The following is a 20,060-nucleotide window of genomic DNA, read 5'->3' on the forward strand; positions in this document are numbered from 1 at the left end:
ATAAGGTATGGGGCTCGTTTCACAGACTTGTAGATACACAAAAATGATGTAAATTATGTAAAGTCTGGATGTTAATAGACTAGAAAAAGCCATCAACCTAGGCGCAGGCCCTCACATCCATTGTCAACGGCAGCCTTGACGTCACACTTCTCATTACAGCCTCAAAGGTTCCTCAGAACTGAAGCATCGTTCTGACTGTGTGACGCATCATCAAAGCCAGAAGTTGCATTACAAGCCCCCGTCAACGGGATCCACAGTGACAACACAGGACCTTGCACCGCAGCTTTGTTGACCCTTGGAACCAATGCATTGCTACTGCTGAGCGATACACCTTCAATGCAGATCTTCGCAACACTCCACAAACCAGGATTGAGATAGTTTGTTCTTTGGACCTAACTGGGTCCTTGCAGCTGGCCCGGGCTCCATTGTAGTCAGCCTGAGCTTGTGACTTTTACCCGGTCTGGCGTGAGTAGATACCCGTAGAGCTTTGAGCTTTTTGGCGCTATTTTCACTAAAATCTTTAAAATTGCATATCACCAGTTCTAATTAGATGTCTTGTCATTTTGGTAATGTTTTATTTATTAACGAATACTCTACTTTTCTAACCTGGTGTGGGATACTTTTTGTGTTGTGCTTAGATCCAGTCTAGTCAGCGCGGCTGCGCTGTCTCTCAACATGCTGTGTTTCCTCTTTGGGCTTTTGGCACACACATCGATTTGCATCCGTTATTTTGTGTGCCGTTCTGAAATACGGGCTTTTCTTTGTTGCATTGGTGGTATTTGTCCCTCCTTTGTGTGCTTGGTTCCCTCTCATGGTGACTGGCCCTATTACATGTACTCAATCTTGATTTATGCTCATTTTATTTTTTTCATCATGCTCATGTTTTAGGAATGTGGTGTTTTCTGTGCTCGGCCACCGAAACACGGAAACATGCTCAGAGCAATGTATAAAACACCACTCAGATCGATTGTATTTTGAGACAGTTCTCAGGCCCCGTTTCTGTAAATGTTCTCATAGCTGTAGTGTTTAATTAAACCAACTGTTCCTGTTTTGCCAAACCCCTCTTGTCTTTTGATTTTTAAAGGTAAATTCACATTCGAGCAACAATAATGTAATTTATTGGCTATTGGTTTTAGTTCTTGTTCATGCTGTTGCACAGGCAGATCGACATTTCACCTATATATATGCGGTAGTGAAAAGTGTCTACATAGAGTGGGCTGGAATATTTTGTTTTGTTTTGTGTAGCGGTTTGGTTTTGTTTGCTGCTTTAAAAGAACGCATTCTCACAAGCAGAACAGGTGGTTGGCCAAAGACTGCCACTTTTGCAGCTGTCCATGGAATATGTTTTCCTTTGACCAGGCAGCCTGACAAATTGAGCTGTTAAAATCTGCTTATATCTCTAGGTAAATAAAGTTCAAAAGACACCCAATCCCTTTCAGAACTGTGAAGCACATCTTTCTTGGATTTAAATCTCGGAGAGCCCTAGTGTGCCTAACACGCCCTTCAAAATAAAGATTGAGGAGAGCACTGAAAATAAAAGCAAATAGTGACGGTCGAGAATGACATCTTGTGAAGGAAAAGAACAAATTATCCCTGTAAAGTCAGTATGTAGTTAGTCACATGTCAGCTTTGCTTCTGCAATGCCAACAGGGCTGATTCAGCGTAGGTCATGTCAGAAACAAAAATCAGAAAGACTAGTTCAAATGAAGGAGAGACAGTCACAGGCCTGGCGCACCTTAAATAGGACTGATGATGAGTCAGTGCCAGTCATAGGTTAGTTGCCTCTCTGGTAGACCCTTAGCACAGGGCGAAGGTCAGTTACTTCTCAGCTCCACCATTCACACAGCAAGGGGCTGGTGCCTCATCCATCACGTCAGGCACTTCTGGGAAAGATAAGTGGGGCTGAGGTAGTGTCAGAGTCGTGCTAGGTACACCTGGGATATGAGTTTTATTAAAACCCTATTAAATAAAGTAGGTGCTTTAAGATGTTTACAATAAATTCAGCTTAAGTTTTGTTCTTGCAAAGATTTTTTCCATTAAATGAAGTTACTGAATTACTGATCGGGGTGATTGTGGAATCATAATTCAAGGCATGACTACATCTTAAGTATTTCAAGAATGGCCTTTGTCGAAGTGCTAAAAGAGAGGATGATAATAATAGGATGATATCAGATCTTGAAATGTCCTTATTTGCCTCCCAGGGTGTGCACATTCCTTAATAGGTTATAATTTGCATAAAGGAAACCAGCTTTTAATAATAATGTTTGAAACTGAAAACATGAGTAGCATCCATGTCAAAGCTTCAAAAGCTTCACATCACGCTTTAGGGCACATCTAAAGATAGGTAAAATTAAAAGTAAAACCTAAAGCGTCACAAGACTATTGTGAGCCTCACACAGTTATCACAACTAACAACACTCCTGCTTCAAGCTCATATAATCCTACTACTTACCCTTCTCCTAAACAAAACAACACTACCACTAACACACCTTTTCTAAACTTCCAGCTCATAAATGCTCGATCACTCTCAATAAACAAGCACCACATCTGCGACCTGCTCATAGACACACAACCTGACTTACTGTTCATAACAGAATCTTGGTTGGGAGATGACATGGCCCCAGTGTTGCACGAAGCCCTTCCTCCGGGCTATCAAGCCATCACACAAAACCGTATAGGCAAGAGAAGAGGTGGATTAGCTATTATATTCAAACAGGCAATAAGCCTCAGTAAAACAGACATTTCCATACAAGGTTGTGAAGCCCTCCTCACCAGATGCCACCCTACTCCAACTTCCTCCTGTAACTTTCTCCTCCTTTACAGACCTCCACTTAACAACTCCACATTCCCAGATGCTTTTCTAGATACATGCTCAAACCTTATTTCACTATACTCCAACCTATGCATTCTTGGGGATCTAAACATTTGGTTTGACAAACCCAATATGCCCCATCCAAAAGCTATCACCACTGGCCTAGTCGCATTGAACCTACATCAGATTGTACACAATCCCACACACATCGCTTGACACATCCTAGATGTCATTTTTGCTAAGCCTGAACTAGTTACCGTTCATAGCAACACGCCAATCACTTGGTCAGACCACCATTTGATAACTTTCCAACATAAAACTCCACAAGTCAACACACCCCACAACCACTAACATACATGCACCTATCGGCCATGGAGCAAACTCAATTTAGATGACTTAGAAACACAACTAACAGCCAACACAGATCTAGATACAATTAATTCTGTTCCAAAACTTTGAGTGGCTACAGGAAGCTTTTGATGTCCTAATACCACTCAGAAAAACTAAACACGACAAAAGAAAACCAACACCTTGGAGAAACACAGAACTTAAAAAGATAAAGAAACAAATCAGAAAGTTGCAGCGGACCTTGCTCAAAACAAACAACAGTCAAGACAAACTGCAGCTACACAAACTTAACAGAATATAGAAATCATCAATCAAAAAAGCTAAAAAAAGCTACTACTCAGACAGAATTCAAAATGCTAAATCTACAACCAAGGATTTAAAAAAAATCCTCAATGAATTTCGAAAACCTACATGAATGGAAGGAAGTCATCCCACTACTCAATATTTCACAAACAAATGAGCAACTCACTACACAACCAAGGCAGACACATTGGACTCCTATTTAAAACAGAAGAAAACCATCAGCACCAACCCCTTTCCTAAAATACCCTCTGAGAATAAACCAACCCAGCCTCTACAGTCCTTCCAACAAATACCCCAAGGTGAATTTATGGATTTGGTAAAAGCAAGCAGGCCTTCTGGTTGCCCTTCTGACCCTTGTCCACCACAAATCTTCAAGAACATTTTTTTATCTACTTCTGCTGCCACACCTGTAGGAAGAATCATCAACAACTCTTTAACTACAGAAACGTTTCCTGTAGACCTGAAAAAGGCATACATCCGACCGTTATTAAAGAAAACAAACCTAGACCCACAGGACCCCAATAACTACAGACCAATCACAAATGGACCTTTCCTGGGCAAATTGATAGAAAGAGCAGCATTCGCCCAGATGTCACAATTCATTGAAGACAATTCTATACTTTCAGACTTCCAAACTGGATTCCGCCTAGGAAGAGGCACTGAATCGGCACTCATAGCAATCTGGGATGATCTTAAAAACACACTCGACCGCAATGGAGTTGCTGCACTACTTCTCTTGGACCTCTCAACTGCCTTTGATACGGTTGACCATGACACCCTAATTCAAAGACTCCATGAAGCCGGCATACAAGGGGTTGCTCTTGACTGGATTACTTCCTATCTTCAAAAAAGATCTAATATCACCTACTCGACCCACTTCTCATCCAAACCCTACCTCACAATAGCCCTGGTCCCCCAAGGATCAATCATCTCACCTTTGCTTTTCAACATCTACATTATATCATTACCAGAACTGATCAATGATTTTCATATCACATGCTACAACTCTGCAGATGACACACAAATACTACTCAAATTAGAATGCCCCAAAAACATTGAATACTCAGAAATCTTCAGTTGCCTCAGTGCTGTTGATCAGTGGATGACCTGGAGTCATCGCAAACTAAATATCTCCAAACCAGAAATACTCATATGTGGTGACTGGAAAAGTTATGACTATGACCCTCTGTGCGTCTGGCCTGACGATCTCGGACCACCTCCTCAATTATCCAAGGAAGTTAAAAACCTTGGAATCACCATGGATTCCAAGTTAACTATGAATGCTCAAGTGGACAAATTAGCACAAACAAGCTTTATCACCTTGAAGACTCTACGACGCATCTTCCCCCACCTTGATTTTCCACACAAGGTGCAAGCTACTATCTCGCTTGTACTATCCAAACTGGATTATGCCAATGGCCTCTACCATGGATCATCTCTATCTATTATGAAAAAACTACAACATATTCAGAATTCCGCAGCCAGGCTACTATTACATGTAAAGCCACAAGCCCACATCTCCCCTGTCTTGAGAGCACTACACTGGTTACCCGTTGCCAGAAGATGCACTTTCAAGCTGCTTTGTATCACCCACAAAGCTATACATGGAACAGGACCGCTTTTTATCAGAACAAAATAAACAAATACATCCAACAAAGAAACCTCCGCTCAAGATTGGCACCCCACCTTAGAACACCACCATACAAGAAAAAGACTATAGGTGGTACATCCTTCTCCATTCAAGCAGCCAAACTATGGAATTCATTACCCCCAACTATAAGAGCCACAGCTAACTTTCTTGTCTTCAGAAAACTACTCAAGAGTTGGCTCTTTCCTTCATAACCACCATATTGAAATAACTATGGACTGCATATGCCTATGTTGATAAATATTTTTTCTGATTATGTGTCTATTTCTAGTTATGTATAGTTCTTTAGAAAATATGTAACACTACTATGTCATAACAATAAAATACACACACACTCTTTAAACCTGTTTGACTAAGTATATTTACCCATGGTTCTAATTGTGTATTGTATGTACATATTTGTGTGCATATGTGTGTGTATTCATGTGTGTATGTATGTGTGTGTGTGTGTGTGTATATGTGTGTTTGTGTGTGTGTGTATATATATATATATATATATGTGTATGTATGTGTGTATGTTATTCTGTGCTTGGCATGTTCGTGGGTCATTGCATGGCTCCTAGGTGGGTTGTTATACTAGATATCTATGAATCCCTGCTCTCATCTTATCACACTTATCTACCCATCATCATATGTCATGTCTCTAGCAATCTATCCTCCATTCCCACTCTGACTCATCCCAAATCCATTCTACTACTTTCATCTCCTAAATAACTCTACCTAAGCTCTTCCCTCCGCTTCCACAACTAACTCGCCAAACCTCACTGTACTACCATCACCTCCCAAACAAAATTCACCCTCATTTATCTCACCCTGCTACTATGAACTCCCTAACCCTTCCACAGACTCTTCCCTCCTCCATCCCCCTTTACTCATACCAAGCCTTTGGGATGAGTAAATGAGGGATATACTCCCAATTAACACTTCTGGATTTCTTTCCTCCTCCACCCCTCCATTACTCCAGTCAATCTAACTAACAAACTCTCATATCTGGGGATCACATTAACTCATAATAATACTAAAACTGTATTCATATTTCCCGATACTAATCCATCACTAATTCTTGTTGGGTTCCGGAGTAGCGTGCTACTCGCCGAAAAGCGCTTTGACGCCTCTTCAGGGGTAGTAAGCGCTATATGAATACTATTACAATACAATTACAATAAAATACAACACATACTCAATTCTGATATAAAGTGACAATGATTCACAATAGATTTAAGTGATAGGTAATTCCAGAGGCCTGGTGTCAAACATGAGAGGGTGCTGCCTAACTATCACACAAAGAATATCAGAAATGTGTAGAATGTGCTGCCTTGAGCAATGGAGACTACAAGTAGGTTGCAGTGGTTCGGTAAAAGACTAAAATGTTAAGTGGTTAGCAAATAGTCTTCCAAAACTATTTTTAAAAAAATAGCGTTTATGTATTCAAATATTTTTGACATTGTAATATCTAAAGTGCACGTAAGGAATAACTCGCCTAAGTCTGGGCGCTTCAGCAATTAAACCAAAGGCCCTTATTTTGCGTCATTTATTTACGCAAAAGTGGCACAAACTTGCAAAATACAATTGTATTTTGAAAGTTTGTGCAATTTTTGCATCAAAAAGTGGTGCACATGCAGCGCTAAAAAAGTATAAATATGGACCAAAATATCACTGAGTTGTATCATTTTCATCTCTAAGGGTACACATTGATTCCTGACTAAATTAAGTGATTGATCCAGTGTGGCTATGTTAGATCTCTGCATGGTCCCTGATGGCCTGATTTGACTGCTCTTTCTATTATTGTGCCCCCATCACAAAAACTCTCCACAATGTTGGGACTTGGAAAACAGCTCTAGCCTATGCCTCAGTGGAGATAGTAAATAATACATGGATTGGTAGATGAGTTCCCTCTTTCACCCTTTCAATGAAGTTCCTCCATTCCTTAGTCATTATTTGATGTAGGAGGGTAAAGCAAATGTTTGCACCATGATACCAGGAATTTGGGAAAATATGAATTTTATGAATTTGGAAAGTTTAATAGATTCCAATTCCAGACTCTAAGTCCCTAGAATTGATATACTACACAGTGTCCTTCAGGTTAGGCCTTTCTGCACTGCGAGGTTATCAGCATCTTATGGATGAAAAGAAGACCATATCCATCATTACACAAAATGTGCCCCTTCCCAATCTGCAATATTTGGTATAGCAAGTCCCCATTATGAATAACGATCAGCTTGCATTGCGTATGGCCATGCTTTCTACATAAAGGATAATTCCCACATTGTTTGGTGGAGGCTGGCATAATGACACATCAGGCCAAAGCCCCATCCAAGGAAGGTAGAAATTGTTGACCCCCCCCCTGGGGGGGTCCAAATTTTACACACACCTCCTGTACGTCAGAAGTTTTGCACAGGACACAAGGTTATCGAGGATGCTATTGGGGTCCATCATTGAGTCTGGGAGATTGTGTAGAAATACAAATAACAGTCCTAGGGAAAAATCTCCCACCCGGTCAAATATTGGTTGCACAGCTTGGCTTAAATCAGTGAGTGGTAGCAAAACTTCGGTGCTATGCTGAGGCCCTTGCCATTCCTGCTCATTCCAGATACCATTTTTGCTTCATCCCAAGTCACAAAGCTAGGTGGAAATGTGCATTTCTTTATTTCTTTTTTAAATATTTGCCTGGAAGATTTGATAGGTATTGTAGGTTGGTATTGTTAGACCTGACACTCTTGGAAGGTAGTCCCCTAAAACATTTGCCTCCCCCCCACCCCCCGTTTTTCAGAATTTGTTTTAGCTGGCTTTAATTCTATCTGCACTTTACCCGTGCTGACCATTGATAAGGTGTGCATGTACTCTCCCTAAAACATGGTGCAATCAATCTTTGCCTAATTGGCGCATTCTTTTACATGTAAGACCATAGTAAAGGGGCCACAAGTTAAAGGCTGCTAATGGGCCTTCGACCCCCATTGTGCCACCAACTAGAATACCCTTTTAAACATCTAAGGCCTTCTACTGCAGTCTGTAGTGCAGTTTTAAACTGCCATTTCAACCTGGCGAAATAAACTTTTTACCAGCTCTAAACCTTCTTTGTGAATACATGTAAGCCACCACAATGGTAGGCTTTAAAAGCTGATAGGGCAGGGTGCATTGTATTGAACAACTAGACATGTGGGTTTACGTTTTACATGTCCTGGTAGTGAAAAACTCCTAAATTAATTTTTCACTATTACAAGCTTGATCACTCCCATGGCATAACATTAGGTCACCTCATAGTTATGTTAGGTTAAGTATGCTAGGTATGATAGTTTATATATGATGGGTATGGAAGGCATGGTTGATTAGCTATGATATCTACATTAGGTAAAATAAGTTAAGTATGGTAGTTAGATATGGGAGGCAGGTATGGCAGTTGAGTATGAATGGTAATGTATAGCAGTGGGTTGGGTATGGTATGTTAGGTGTGGCAGGTTAGGTATTATAGGTTTGGTAGGCAAGTTATGGTAAGATAGATTATGTTGGACTTTTTTTCCTTACGCAGGGTCATCCCCAGTCTTTCTGCCTCCTTCCTCCTGGTTTTTCTGACCTCTCGCTGTTGGCTATAGGACTCTGAGCACTTTATCACTGCTGACCAGTGCTAAAGTGCAGGTGCTCTCCCATCTAAAGTTGGTATGATTGGCTTATACCTAATTGGCATCTTTAATTTACCTATAAGTCCCTTGTATTGTGGTATCTCTATACCCAGGGCCTGTAAATTAAATACTACCAATGGGCCTGCAGCACTGCTTGCGCCACCCACCGAAGTGGACTTTCAAACCTATGTCAAGCCTGCTAGCGCAGGGCCTGTGTGCGCAGTTTTCTGCCACAGGGACCTGGCATCTAAATTTACTTGCCAGGCCCAGAACTCCCCTTTTACTACATGTAAGTCACCCCTAAGGTATGCTCTAGCTAGCCCTATGGGCAGGGTGCCATGTATGTAGAAGGCAGGACATGTGCCAGGTTGCGTGGCCTGTCCTGGTAGTGACAAACAGCCTAACTTGGTGTCTCACTGCTGTGATTGCTGCCTTCTCATAGGATTGCATTAGAAATACCCTGCCTTATGTGTAAGGGGTATTGTCTGATTTATAGGGGTAGCGTAGGCGTGTTTGGTATGGTTGTGATGGTAATAATAAATGCTGCTTACTGGTGTAGATGTATTTTTTATTACTATCACAGAAATGCCGCTTATAGAAAGTGTGCATTTATCTGTGCTTATGACTCTGGTGTTTTTCAGCTTGACTCCAATCCTCGTCTGGGCAGAGTGACAGTTGGGGCTTTGTGCATACTTTTTCAGACAGCCTGTACACAGGGAGGGTGGAGGTGTCACAGAGGTTCACCTGTATACTGAATAGTCTTCCTGGGCTGAGAGAAAGGAGAGGTGGGGTACTCCTACATTTGTAAAGGCTGTGCCCTGGCCTCACATAATATGGTCGTTAACCCCCCACTGATGTTTGGAGCCTGTGCTGAAAGGAGAGAGGGGGCACTCCCAGAACAAGTTGTAACTGGCTGGAACCTCCTCTCCCTGCCATTGCAAAACATTGTAAGGACTGAGTATAAGTACAGGGGAATTTTGCCCACAGTTTGGCGTCTCTTGAAACATCCTGGAACTGGACACAGAAATGCTGAAAGGACTCACCTGGGACCGCCATGGACTTCTGCTGCTGTGCTGACCTGTGACCTGCTTGGTCACTGTGAAGGACTTGCCACTTGCTGCATTTTTCTTTGTGCTGGCCTGTTGCTGGGCCCCTCCACCTGTGGGCCTTTTCTTTGGATTGGATTCTGTCCCCCAGGAGCAGGGTGCTGTGGCCCCTGACCCCTGTCACCTTGTGAAGCACTAAAGAGTGCTTCAATACTTGCCAAAATTAGCGCTTCGGAAAGCGCTTCAACTTTAAATCCTTAAAGTGCTGTGAGCACGTGCTTTTGCTGCTGTGGTATTCACTGCTGCGACCCGGGTGCTAATCATTTTACTGGTGTCGAGGATGCGCTGCTCATTGTGCTCCCGGGGCACCAACAAAAACGAAAAATGGAAAACCTGAAGCAAGCGTGCTCCTATCGGCGCCCCTGGGGCAGGGATCGCTCTGAGGAGCGCCCCGGGGCACCAGAAGGCCCTTATCTGGGCCCGGAACGATGCTGGAGACGGGCAGGAGAGGAGGAAGCCTCTCCCTGCCCTGCCTAGCCCAGAAAGGCTCTCTGTTGGATTGCGGGCGGGGCAGAAGCCTCATCGGAGTCTCCCCTGCGCCGCCAGTCCTTGGTTTGGCCCTTGTGTGGGCCAGTGTTGATCTTTGGACCCCCTCCCTTTTCGTGGAGGGCCAGTTAAGGCCCAGGGGGGGCATGCAACGATCGCAGGCCCTGGGAGGGGCCCGTTAGGAGTACAGAGGGGGTGCGTGCCGCCCCACTATCACCCAGAATTGTCAGGAAGAACCCCACGTTGAGCAGAGGAGCGCCAGGGGCCCCTTCTTCGCTCTTTGGGCACGAGAGGTGCCTTCATCTTTTACAGGTATTCCCTAAAGGACCAATATATTTACAATCTAAATTTCTTTCTAAAGACCTTGCTGATTGATATATATTGCCTGCCTGTTTGATGATGCTTTTACATATGTGTGCAGATGTTGCTTTTATGGGCATGACTTGCTGATATGTATTCCTATGACTTGCCATATGTTTCTAATGTTCCTAATATGGGCGTTTTATGATATTCTTATGACAAGTGTCTTGGTGTAATAACGTGTTTCCTGACTACTGCTTATGTTGCAGAATACCTGAGTAACCTGTGTGTTGTATATGACTACTGCTAGTTTGCGGAGTAACTAATGTGTAACGTTCTGACAACTGCTAAGGTGGCAGGATAGTACTAATATGTGATGTTTGGTCTAATAATTGCTTTGTATACAATACAGTATATTTTCATATAATCTGGTGTTGTGTTTCCTTTGTGATGGAGATATTGCATCACATGTGTTGTGTGTATTGTGCAAACGCTTTACACATTGCCTCTGGGATAAGCCTGACTGCTCGTGCCAAGCTACCAAGGGGGTGAGCAGGGGTTATCTTCGACTTGTAACTTCCTTGCACTCACTAGAGTGGGTGGGTTCTGCCTGGCAGAGGTGCATACCCTAGCCAACCAGAAACCCCATTTCTTACAGATTAGATATAGTATGATATATCAATCTTGGTTAAAGATGGCTCTAGCACGAAAATACTCCCTCGTGCCATTCAATTAAAACACTGATTTGGAGGTGGAAGATAAATCTAAACAATCATTAGAAATGCGTGACTGAGAAATACTCCACTGAGGAAAGATAAGACTTGATCAACAATGTTTCACACGAGTGGCTGAAAGAGGCTGATTAAAAGATGCCAATGGTTGAACAAGGTGGACCCAAAACCCACTGTGAGTATATGAAAGATAGTAGTTCTGTTTGATGTCTGTCCTGTCAAACCCCAGCCTTTGAAATTACTACATGAGCCTTTCATCAAACACAAATGGGAATAGAATTTAGAGCATTTTAACGATGTAACCACCATGACAGGCAGCCAAAAATAAAAAAGCAATTGTTTGCGAGGGTTACACAAAGCCCTCTTACTCTCTGTCTATCCTCCTTTATAGTTCTTTTTGATATATTGATGACAAAAGTTCTTGCAAAATACAGTGAGCTGAAAAGCTTCTCAGCCAGTCAGGATTCATCTTTAATTTAAATTCAATTCATGAATACGTTTATGAACTAAATGATTAGTGTGCCATAAGATGGTTACTGAATCATAAAGGGATTTAAAGATAAAGCAAACTATTCTGTCTGCTGTGTCTGGTGTAATTCGGTCCTGTAGATTTTGCCAACTATTTGAGCAGTAATTTATATAATAGTTCCAATTAGAAAACTATTTTTGGCACTCCCTTTATAACACTGTCCCCCTCAATTATTTGGTACGACACTTTCCAGAATCAAAATTAATTATTTGGATGTTTGGAACAAATAGGCCCTCTTGTATGTAGGTGTGCCTCTCTATCATGGTGTTAGTTGTTTTTTTTCACTTATTGTAACTTACACAAAGTCCTGAAAATGACAGTACTATAATTCTCCTTCATCATTATTTGCTGTCAACAGACACCATCTTCGTGTCAGGAAGCTCTAACAATAGAGCACTATTCACATTCAGAAAACTACTAAGATGAATACTTTCGAACATCATTTCATTAGGAATTCTGTAACAGTCTGAAACCGAAAATAGATTCTTGCAAAACATGTTTGTTACTACCCTGGATTTTGAGAACAGTCCCTGTTAGCTTCCAATAAATATGAAAACATTTTTAGTCCAGTCTGAATGTACAATAAAGCACATCTTATGAAAATGTTTTGACATACATATTATGCTATGCTTGAATAGTTAAATATTGGGGAAAATAATGGCATGTCAAAATTCCAAACACTCTTACCTCATAGGTACTAGTAATTCCCAGTCGATAGAAAACAGGGAGGAAAATCTCAGCGCTAATGATGACCACAATAGCATAACTAAAACCAAAAATAGAAAATATTGCTCCATAGCGGTACACTTCTGCAGGAGAGCCCATGATGGTCACTGCGGACATGAAACTAGCGGTGAGAGACAGTGCCACCGGAAGGGCATTCATGCTCCTTCCTCCGGTGAGGAATTCTGAAGTTGTTTTTTGCCCACCTTGAGCAAAGGCGTAATATATCCCAATAGAGGCAGAGATAACCAGCATTGCAGCCAAAACCACATAGTCCCAGACAGAGAAGGTAGCCATGACGAGGGAGGCCGCCATTGTCCACTAGAGCTTAGAACAGGACAACCAACTAAGACGAGTACAACCTTGAGATGGGTTAGTTTTGCCTCCGCAACCGGAGAAGAATCATCTATTTCTATTGTCCAGCTGCTCTCAATATTTTCCTTCAACATGAAGTATTATTGTTAACCTTGAAAGAGGTATAAAGGAAATGCAGTAGTTGAAAGGAGGAAAGCGCGGTTCTGTCTGCACGAATGACTCCTACCAAGTTCGATTTGAGGCGTTCCATAGCAGGTTTAACCTATTGATATCATTCCTACCCTAAGCACAAAGCCACGATTGATAGCTCTTTCACAACTGCTCACAGAAAGGCAGCGCGGTAAGGCAAACAGTGCCTTTTAAAAGATCACACAGGGAGCTCAAGATTAAAACTCCTCCCCTCTAAACCGGTGAATCCGCCCGCTGTATTGTCACAATCATATTCTTGCCAAAAGAGTTCATCTACGCGCATGCTTTAGTATAATTAAAAGTGAAACACTCAAAGGATTACTGAGACAGAATAAAGGGCACAAGCATCCTGGACAGACATTCTTCTGAGTGGATATTTGTGTATTTGTTTGCACACCTGTGCCAGTGCTAGGAAATGCAATCGGCAGAGCTGCCTGTCTGTCAGTGTACGGTAGTTTCTCAACAGACCGCATTCCTGGTCTCCTTGGAATATGACCTTGATACGTACGTGTACCCCTGTCCTACAGGGAGAAGGAAGTATCTCTTTGCAGCTACACGTTTACAACAGAGAGACAAAAAACTTAAAAAAAAAAAAAGAAATGCTTTAATAATATTAGAAAACGAGAGGAATCACTTGAGCCAAAAGATGTGCACTCATTGGACTGGGTTTCACTTTTCAGCCATCTGTGCCTTGAAAACAGATTCCCTTAAAAGAGATAATGAGTATACTTGTTATGCTGTGTTTGACCTTATTGGACAGGATCGAATAAGTCTTGTTCATCTTAAGGAAAGATGGAAAAAATTGACAGACACCTCCTGAAAAATGTGTTTTGCTAAGCTCCGCAAATCTGCTTTCACAACTGGTGAAGATCCATGGGCCACTGCGAACGATTAGGTTACCAAATTGACCTGTAAGCTTTGGGTGTGTGAGTCATGGAAGCCCTTCCGTTTTGCTGAATCTTCTTGTCCGATTCAGTTTTGGGGCTAGTTAAGGATTCTACAAAAGTCATACGACTTTGTTTCCTCTGTAGAAAATCCTGGGCTCAGTAGTGTAAAGCAGGACTTATTCATATTTGGAGAGTGAAAAGGAACAAGAAAGAGAGACAGAGAGTTCTACTGTTTAATTTTGCTAATTTGTTTGTAGAAGTCGCATTTTGCAGTTTTGCCTTCTTCAGGTCATTGCTAGTTGTGACCCACAAAGCGAGTACATGATTTACATGTTCTCCAGCAAGTCATACGTGGAAAGATGACAAACCGTCAGAATCCTCGGTAATTCACAAGGTACTCATAGCCAAAGTGCATCATTACGAGTCTGCCGGTTTACTGACTGCCAGACTCGCAGTGCTGTCCGAGCACCACAATATGACCACGACAGTTGCACCGTGGTCGGACCGCCAACACCACCAGATTAGTTGTCCCAGCAGTCTGGCGGTCATGGCTGTCCTAATCCGCCAGGGCAGCACTGGCAGTGCTGAAAGCAGCGCTGCCCTGGGGATTACTACCCCCTTCTCCGCCAGTGATTTCCTGGCGGTACCACCACCATAAAAAAGCTAGCGGAGACTTGGCATGGGTAGTGCTGAGCCTCCCCTGGCCAGTACTGTTGCAATGTTCACTGCTGTCAAGCCGTAGTGATAGCGCCAGTTGGACCTATTGTGCTTCTAAGCACTATGCTACATTTAATCTTTGAAAATTCATACTTTTGCTTGTGTATGTTGGATGTTTTGTCATTTTGGTCTCGTTTTACTCAGATAAATAGTGGCTATTTTTCTAAACTGGTGTGGAGTACTTTGTGGTGTTTTCACTGTGTTACTGTGTGTGTGTATACAAATAATTTACACATTGCCTCTGCGCTAAGCCAGACTGCTCGTGCCAAGCTACCAAGGGGGTGAGCAGGGGTTATCTTAGCTGTGTGACTCCCTTACCCTGACTAGAGTGAGAGTTCCTACTTGGACAGGGTGCAAACCACTGCCAACAAGAGGCCCCATTTCTAACAATTTGAAGTATGGGGGTGAAAATGGGGAATGGGGCCATCTTTTTGTTGTTAGGTTACAGCACACTGAGGGGCAGGGGTGTGGAGAAAAGGCATACACATGACATGTACCTTTACCTGAATGGGACCACAACTTGATGCTTAAGAAGTCTTCTGGAATGTGAATGGGTTAAATAATAGCATTTGAAGAGGCTCCATGATGCAATATGCTAAGAAACATGCACCACACATAATTCTCCTATAGGAGACTCATCTAATGGGCAGTCAGTGAAGATTCCTTGGAAGGTATGGATTTACCAGAGTTTACTACACCGGATTCACAAGAGGGTTGTTAGAAATGGGGTTTTTGGTTGGCAGTCAGGTTACCCCCTGTCCAAGCAAAAGCCCTCACTCTAGTCAGGGTAAGTCACACACAATCCAAGATTATCCTGTGCCCACCCTCTGGTAGCTTGGCACGAGCAGTCAGGCTTAACTTAGAAGGCAATGTGTAAAGTATTTGTGCAATAAATCATACAATACCACCATATAGCACCACAAAAATACACCACACAGTGTTTAGAAAAATATATAATATTTATCAGGATAATTGTAGGTCAAAAAGAATAAAGTTGCAATGGGAAATTGTAGAGATATCACTGAAAAGTGATATAAAGGGGGTCATTCTGACCCCGGCGGGCCAGGGTTGGCGGGAGCACCGCCAACAGGCTGGCGGTGCCCCGCAGGGCATTCTGACCGCGGCGGTTTGGCCGCGGTCAGAAGTGGAAAACCGGCGGTCTCCCGCCGGTTTTCCGCTGCCCAAAAGAATCCTCCATGGCGGCGCAGCTCGCTGATTCTGTTCCAGGATGGTGGTATGGGGTGTCGTGGGGCCTCTGGGGGCCCCAGCAGTGCCCATGCCAATGGCATGGGCACTGCAGGGGCCCCCGTAAGAGGGCCCCACAAATAATTTCAGTGTCTGCTCAGCAGACACTGAAAACCGCGACGGGTGCAACTGCACCCGTCGCACCTTCCCACTCCGCCGGCTCCATTCGGAGCCGGCGTCCTCGTGGGAAGGTTGTTTTCCACTGGGCTGGCGGGCGGCCTTTTGGCGGTCGCCCGCCAGCCCAGTGGAAAACCCAGAATCACCGCAGCGGTCTGACGACCGCGGTGCGGTGTTCTGGCGGGGGTACTTTGGCGGGCGGCCTCCGCCGCCCGCCAAGGTAAGAATCACCCCCAAAGTGTCTTAAGTCTTTAGAATATAAACAAAGGGGGTCATTCTGACCCTGGCGGTCGGTGATAAAGCGGCGGCCAACCCGCCAACAGGCCGGCGGTCCAAAATATGCAATTCTGACCCTGGCGGGAACCGCCAACACAGCCCGCCGCATTAACACTCCGACCGCTACGGCGGAACAAACAAACAGCGCGGCGGTCACCGCCAACAGCCAGGCGGCAGACAATGTACCGCCCACCCTATCACGACCCACCAATCCGCCACCTTTTCCGGGGCGGGAGCACCGCCGATAAAAACACGGCGGAAACAGACTACGAACGGGAAAACGCCCACCTCCACATACTCCACGCGAGATTACGGCAGTATGGAACCCGAGTTACAGGTCATCCCCGCACTCCTATACCTGCTCCTGTACCAGGAGCACGCCCGGCGGCGCGGAAGACATCGGTGAGTACTGCACCTACGACACAGGGGAGGGAAAAGATTACCGGCACACACCCACCCACCCACACCCACTACAACACACACATCAATGCATTCCCACAGATCACTGTCACAACCCACAAACCCCCCCCTCCGAAATAATGCAAAGACCAAAAGAAGAGATCCTAAACGGGCAGATATATTGAAAAATGGACAGCAGTAATCCAAATAAATAAATAAACTATGTACAAAATATATACATCAACTATATGTAGTCCAACCACTGTCCGTGGACCACAGGGGTCCTGAGCAAAGGGGCAAGGCCCAGTCCCACGACAAGAACTCCACGGAGAGAACACTGCAGGGGCATCAGAAAGAAAAAAGGACAGGCACCTCAGGGGGAAGGGAAGGGGGGGCACCTCAGCCACTTGAGTACACGACGCCAGATCCACGAGGGGACTCCATGACCACTGGCCCATCCTGGGGAGAGCAAAGCCACAGTCCATACAGTCCATACAGTGGGTGGCCTGCCCACTGGGCCATCCTGGGGAGTGCAAAGCCACAGTCCATACAGTCCATACAGTGGGTGGCCTGCCCACTGGGCCATCCTGGGGAGTGCAAAGCCACAGTCCATACAGTCCATACAGTGGGTGGCCTGCCCACTGGGCCATCCTGGGGAGAGCAAAGCCACAGTCCATACAGTCCATACAGTGGGTGGCCTGCCCACTGGGCCATCCTGGGGAGAGCAAAGCCACAGTCCATACAGTCCATACAGTGGGTGGCCTGCCCACTGGGCCATCCTGGGGAGTGCAAAGCCACAGTCCATACAGTCCATACAGTGGGTGGCCTGCCCACTGGGCCATCCTGGGGAGTGCAAAGCCACAGTCCATACAGTCCATACAGTGGGTGGCCTGCCCACTGGGCCATCCTGGGGAGAGCAAAGCCACAGTCCATACAGTCCATACAGTGGGTGGCCTGCCCACTGGGCCATCCTGGGGAGAGCAAAGCCACAGTCCATACAGTCCATACAGTGGGTGGCCTGCCCACTGGGCCATCCTGGGGAGAGCAAAGCCACAGTCCATACAGTCCATACAGTGGGTGGCCTGCCCACTGGGCCATCCTGGGGAGTGCAAAGCCACAGTCCAAACAGTCCATAACAGACTCCACTGCCACTGGAGGAGGCATGTTGGCCAGAGGACATCCTGCAGCCCTGCCCGAGACAGATCCTGCCCTGCCACGTCTGCCAAAGGGCCAGCGGTTCTTGCCTTGAAGGGCCCAGTTCAGCGGTTCTTGAGACGGCGGTCCCCAGCGGAGCGGTGCTGGAGACGGCGGGGCCCAGTTCAGCGGTTCTTGCCTTGAAGGGCCCAGTTCAGCGGTTCTTGCCTTGAAGGGCCCAGTTCAGCGGTTCTTGCCTTGAAGGGCCCAGTTCAGCGGTTCTTGAGACGGCGGTCCCCAGCGGAGCGGTGCTGGAGCCGGCGGGGCCCAGTTCAGCGGTTCTTGCCTTGAAGGGCCCAGTTCAGCGGTTCTTGAGACGGCGGTCCCCAGCGGAGCGGTGCTGGAGCCAGCGGGGCCCAGTTCAGCGGTTCTTGCCTTGAAGGGCCCAGTTCAGCGGTTCTTGAGACGGCGGTCCCCAGCGGAGCGGTGCTGGAGACGGCGGCCATTCTATGGCCAACTGCTCATTGCCTGGTGGTGCCCTCCTGGGCAGCGGGGATGGTGCTCCTTCAATGCCCACCTGGGCTGTGGGTGGTGGGGCCCTCCTGGCCAGCTGGGCTAGGTCCTCCCTGGGCAGCGGCTATGGGGGTGGTGGGCTCTCCCTGGGCAGCTGTGACGGTTCCTCCCTGGGCAGCGGCTATGGGGGTTGTGGGCTCCTCCTGGGCAGCTGTGACGGGTCCTCCATGGGCAGCAGGCCTGCTGCCTGACTTCTCCGCCTTGCTGCCCTTGCCCTCCTTAGTCGGGAGTCTGTGGCCCTTTCCTCCCTTTGGAGCTGTGGCTGTTGACGGTGGCTGGCTAGTGTCCTGGGGGGATATAGAACCCGGGCTCCTGCGGTGGCCCTTCCGCCTTCTGCTCCTCTTCCCAGGGGGTGGGCTGCCTGTCCCCTTGCTGCTGGGCGAAGATCCAGACATGCGGGCTGGTGGGCTCCAATACCCCTGCACCCTTGTCAAGGGGGCTGCAGGGCTAGTGGTGGCTGAGGTGCTCTTTTTACCCCGACGAGAAGGAGGGGGGAGCTCAGGGTCAGGAAAGAAGGTAGCAGTAGAGAGATAGATTTTCTTGGGACAATGGAGAGTGATAGGTACAGTGGGAATGGGAGTGGAGGGAGAGGATGTGGTTGTAGGTGAGTCACGTTTGCTGTCGTTGGGTGCAGGTGCAGGAGGGATAGGCTGTCGTGAGGTGGATGGCTGTTGGGTGGGTGGGTGGCTGCGTTTGTGTGGTGTGGAAGAGGGGGTGACAGACACAGTGGGAGAGGACACAGGGGACGTGTAAATGGCAGTGGGGTGGTGAATGCACGTGTGCGGACTGTTCTGATGGGTGTGCTGGTGATGGAAACACTGGCTGATGGTGAGGTGAATGAAGGTGTGAGTGTAGACGTCACAGGGAGGGAGGAGGGAGACGAGGAGGTGGGGGTCACAGAGGTGGAAGTGACTGTTGGCATGTCTGCATCGGAATGTTGCTTGTGTGAATGTCTGCGTGATCTGTGGTGCTTATGTTTGGATGAGCTGCTCTTGGGTGTTGAGGTGTGTGCAGGCTGGTCTGATGGTGTGGGTGGGACAGGCAGAGGAACAGGAGACTGGGAGGAGGGAGTTAGTAGAGGGAGGCAGGAGACAGGGCAATGGCTGCCGTCAGTGCTGAGGCCAGAGCCTGGAACGATCGTTGATGGGCAGCCTGACCCGAATGAATGCCCTCCAGGTACGCATTGCTGCGATGAACCTCCCTCTCCACCCCCTGGATGGCATTCAAAAGGGTAGTCTGCCCAACAATGAGCGTTCGGAGGAGGTCAATGACCTCCTCACTGAGGGCAGCGGGGGTAACAGGGGCAGGGCCTGAGGTGCCTGGGGCGAAGGAGATGCCCGGCTTCCTGGCAGAGCGGGCACGGGGCGAACGCTGAGGGGCTGCTGGGAGGGCGGAGATGGTGCGCTGGGTGGCGGCTGTACCTGTAATGGCGGGGGGCATGGATGTTGCCCCCCCGCAAGGGAGCTCCCTTCCGAGGACGTGTCCGTGTCGCTGCAGGGTCCAGTCGTCCCCGTTGTGGAGCTCCCCTCGCCCTCCGTCTCACTGGTCCAGTCAGACTCTGTGGCATGGCCCTCCTGGGCCATGTGAGATGCAGCTCCCTCCTGC

At 46.3% G+C, this 20,060-nt stretch overlaps 1 protein-coding gene across 1 annotated transcript in view; it reads right to left on the minus strand.

Annotated features, from left to right (window-relative positions):
• Window positions 1–13,234, minus strand: part of LOC138288222 (sodium-coupled monocarboxylate transporter 1-like) — a 237,024-nt gene extending 223,790 nt beyond the window's left edge. Inside the window, exon 1 of the mRNA XM_069229605.1 lies at window positions 12,568–13,234. Within this exon, the coding sequence (XP_069085706.1) occupies window positions 12,568–12,918 (351 nt within the window). The 5' untranslated portion in view covers window positions 12,919–13,234. The remainder of the gene's footprint in view (window positions 1–12,567) is intronic.
• Window positions 13,235–20,060: the final 6,826 nt, after the last annotated feature.

Source organism: Pleurodeles waltl, chromosome 4_1 (assembly GCF_031143425.1).
Source record: "Pleurodeles waltl isolate 20211129_DDA chromosome 4_1, aPleWal1.hap1.20221129, whole genome shotgun sequence".
NCBI classification, from domain to species: Eukaryota; Metazoa; Chordata; class Amphibia; order Caudata; family Salamandridae; genus Pleurodeles; species Pleurodeles waltl.